The sequence below is a fragment of the Micropterus dolomieu genome, linkage group LG10 (assembly GCF_021292245.1).
Source record: "Micropterus dolomieu isolate WLL.071019.BEF.003 ecotype Adirondacks linkage group LG10, ASM2129224v1, whole genome shotgun sequence".
NCBI lineage: Eukaryota > Metazoa > Chordata > Actinopteri > Centrarchiformes > Centrarchidae > Micropterus > Micropterus dolomieu.
The window spans coordinates 29692583-29696688 of NC_060159.1; the positions used below are offsets into that span (position 1 = coordinate 29692583).

Below are 4106 nucleotides of genomic sequence, written 5' to 3' on the forward strand. Positions count from 1 at the left end.
GGCTCCGCGTCCTGGCTTCTTCCACCTCAGCAGGAGTCACATGATTTATTGTCATTACAATCCGCCCCCCTCAAAAGATAACAACATGACGTCATGCTGCTGTCGGCACGCCTGGAGCAGCCGCCTTCAAAATAAAAGCATGGAAGCTGTTACAGTGAATGATCCTGCTGTTCACTCGGGGCTGCTTCCTGGGCTCTGATTGGTCGGTCTCATGTTGCTGCTCCAGTATTTTATTGGTTCCCCTCAGGAACAAAGAAGCTTTTAAAAAGATTTTCCCTCTGAATTCAGAAGAGATGAAGGTAAGTTTATTTACAACACATTTCAACAACAAGGCAGGTGGAAGTGTTTCACATCAAAACATCATTTTAGAACAGAAAACGCAAAAGGCCAAAAAGATTTGATCTAATTAACGGCAGCGATAAAAAGAAAAGTCTCCTGAGCGTTTCAGCAGAGCTGCAGTAAACCGAGTCTGTCCTCCTCTCCTTTCTGTCTGAGGGTGAAGTTTCCACAAACTGGTCTGTACACGGAACTAAAGATGAAGGCGGGTTTAAGGTGAGGAGGGGAACCAGAACCCAGTGACGGATCATCAGAACCGTTTCCCGTCACACTCGCTGATTCTCTGCAGGAAGTCCAACACAGTGCTGTTCCTGGTTCTGCTGACTCCATCGGACCGTGACCCGAGACCCTGGTTCTGAACCAGAACGTGGATCAGGTTGTTTCTGAAACCTGAGCTCTGAGTTCTCACCTGAACCCTGTGGCTGCGTGGAGAAGATAGTTTTATTGTGAAAGGTGACCGGAAGTTTTGTTTCCGGCAGTGATCGTGGCGCGAGCTTGACGGTGATGCGCAGCTCGTGAAGCTTCAGAGCAGAAAGAGGTCGGACCCGAACCGCAGCTCGGAGATCATCAGCAGGTCAGACTGTTTGTTTGTTTGTTTGTTTGTTTACAGCAGCAGGCGCAGCGTCATCACCAGCTGTTTCCCGTCCAGACGCCGTCAGTGATCTCGCAGTCAGCCGTTAGCTGGCGGAGGTTGTTCGTCACGGGCAGCTGGGCCGAGCTCAGCCCTGCTGTGACGCATGCGCTGCAGTTCCCTGGCGTTTCACACCTCTGTGTTTACAGACGTGTCGCAGCTGATTGGGTAACACCTGGGACACGCCCACCTAACGGGACAAAACATCCTCGAGGCCCGCTGCGGAACGTTGCTAGGAAACACGTCGTTCAGTCCGAAACCGTAGCGAACCGTTTTGAGATTGAACGCGCCCCTGATCAACAACCCTTTCAAAGTAAAAGCCCGGTTGAAAATACGTAAACAGACAATAAAAAAATAAAAGCTCGGAGCTGGCGGGGCGTGGCCCCGAGACCGGAAGTCTGACGTCACAGGAGTCCACAATCAGTCCGAGTGTTCAGGAGCCCTTAATGCTCACTGTCGGTCCAGACCCGGTACAAAGTACAGCACCATCTGCTCCACCTATACCGTCTAAAGGTCTAAGCAGAGCTGGACTGGACAGTCTGGACCCACCAGGTGGTCCAGCAGCTTCTTCGGCCTCAGCTCCACCCGCCGCCAAGATGGCGCCTGCCGCCACGCTGAGCCTCTCTACGGCTCTCAGAAACCTGCGGTGATGTCACAGGGACAGCGGCCATGTTTGTAGTGTCTGAGGTGGTGATGCGGGGACCTGGGGGACTAACGTGGATCAGGTAGATCCTCTGGCCGTCTCTGAGAGGATGCAGCCTGCAACACGTCAGCGGCGCCTTCAGGGTCTTGACTGAAACTAACGATTGTTTCCTCATTACAACCCTCCAGAGCCCAAAGTGACGTCTTCAGATCGCTTCTTTCATAAACGACAGAGAACAGCAGCAACTCCTCAATTTAAGAAGATGAAGACAGTGAATGTTTCACAGTTTAGCTTAAAACATGGCTGAAACGATTAATTGATTATTGGATTAATTGTCTTTCGACCGAATAATCGACTAAACGAAACGGGTCCAGTCAAACGAGTGCTGCGTTCTGTCCTCTTTGAAACCAGATCAGAGGAACTACTATTTGTGTAGTTTAGCTCGCTGAAAGACAGACAGGTACGACTCCTTCTTTCTCGTCGCACGCTGCCTGTATTTGGGGGGGAAAAAAGAGAAAAAAAAATAATACCAGTCGACTGGTCCGCCTTCAGCAGCGGCGTTTAGTCTGTCCAGGGAGGAGCTCTCACTTTGAAGGTTCTGCTATCGGACACGTTTCTATGCAGATGAGAGTATTGTGTTAAACTGAGACAAGCTCCGCCTACTGATGAACAAACGATCAGAGCCAGGACCGGTCTCTAGCTGGGGCGCGGTAGCGCCGGGTCTCCCAGACAGGAGGCTGACAAAGACCTGATCCAGTGAAACCCGTCAGTGCCACCCGGAGACGTGGTTCCCATCACACACTTTAACTCCCCGATAAGTTCAGGTTCATTTCATTGTCCTCGCGAGTCCATCAGTTCGTCCTGTTTTAGGTGTTGGCTGTGAATAATGTTTTGAAGCTGCTTCACTGCAGGAGCACAGACTCTGCTCGCCGCACTGGACGCCATCGCGTTTCAGATCAGAGACCAGTAAAGCTCAGCGGTCTGCAGACCAGCTGTGACCCTCCTCTGTTAGAGTCCTCTCCTGACACATCTGGTCTTTAGATTACAGAACCCAGTTCTGACGGATTACTGAGTTCAGTCAGGATTAAAAGAAAGATCCAGATTTAGAAAATCTGTTTTTGTCTCGGGGATTTAAAAAAGACGGCCGGTTTAGATAAAACAGGAGAATTTCCAGTAGAATCTAAACGTTTGCAGGATAATCAACCTTCATACAGTCATTTCATTGGAAAGATTTAGTTTTTCTTTTGGACTTTTTTTGTTCAGGAAGCTGAAACAGAGACTTGAGACTGCACTTGTGTTAAAACCATCGTTTTCTAATTGGACTTTGTTGTTTTCCTCTTCTGGTACTGACCTTTAATCAGTTCACTTTTGGTTCTTTTCCAGCTGACTGTGACCATGACTCCCTCCCCCACTCTCTCATTGGTCGGCCTCCTCTTCCTGAGCCTCGCCTCCTCGGAGACCGTCGACCCCTCAGTGAAGGACCTGGCCAATAGGAACGCAGACTTTGCCACCCGGCTGTACCGAGCCGTCTCCAGCCGGACCGATGACAACGTCTTCCTGTCTGCGTTCACGCTGTCCGCCGGACTGTCGGCGCTGCTGAGTGCCACCAGCGGGCCGACCCAGGTCCAGCTGCTGCAGGCACTCAGCCTGAATGGACTGGACCCGGAGACGCTCCCAGGTGGGTCAGGAGTTCAAGGACTTCAGACCGTCAGTGTTTTGGTTTTGAACTGTGAGGTCACGGACCATCTCTGCTGTTCTCAGATCTGTTCCAGAATCTGAGGACTGTGGTCCTGCAGGGGAGTCAGGGTGTGGCCGTCTTCCCGTCCCAGAGCTTCCAGGTGTCGCCATCCTACATGGACCTGGTTCAGACGAAGTTTGGGGGGAAGGTTCAGAGTGTGGCCTACACGATTCCACATGAAGCCATCGACACCATCAACCGTTGGGCCCAGGATAACACAGAAGACAACGTCCAGGAGCTGGTGACCAGCCTGGACCCCCAGACCCAGCTGCTGCTCGCCACTACCGCCTACTACCAGAGTATGTATCACCGGTCACCTGTCAGAGGGCAGGGTCATCTAACGCCGCGGTGCAGTTCAGTAACGTCTTAATTACTGAAGTCGTAACAACAAGATGAAGCCAAGATGTTGTGATATTACCAGAGTAAAGTCTTCAGCCCGGTTCAGCCCGTCCTTTAACTCGTCCCTGACCCAGGACCAGCGTTTCTGTCTCTGTTCAGTGTTGTAAATAAAGTTTCATCTCTGTTTCAGCCCGGTTCAGCCCGTCCTTTAACTCGTCCCTGACCCAGGACCAGCGTTTCTGTCTCTGTTCAGTGTTGTAAATAAAGTTTCATCTCTGTTTCAGCCCGGTTCAGCCCGTCTTTTAACTCGTCCCTGACCCAGGACCAGCGTTTCTGTCTCTGTTCAGTGTTGTAAATAAAGTTTCATCTCTGTTTCAGCCCGGTTCAGCCCGTCCTTTAACTCGTCCCTGACCCAGGAC

The 4106-nt window shown here is 51.2% G+C and overlaps 1 protein-coding gene across 1 annotated transcript in view; it reads left to right on the plus strand.

Moving 5' to 3' along the window:
* The first annotated feature begins 734 nt into the window (after positions 1-734).
* Positions 735-4106, plus strand: part of LOC123977713 (protein Z-dependent protease inhibitor-like) — an 8849-nt gene continuing 5477 nt past the window's right edge. Inside the window, exons 1-3 of the mRNA XM_046060622.1 lie at positions 735-910; positions 2994-3288; positions 3372-3647. Of these exons, the coding sequence (XP_045916578.1) occupies positions 3006-3288; positions 3372-3647 (559 nt within the window). The 5' untranslated portion in view covers positions 735-910; positions 2994-3005. The remainder of the gene's footprint in view (positions 911-2993; positions 3289-3371; positions 3648-4106) is intronic.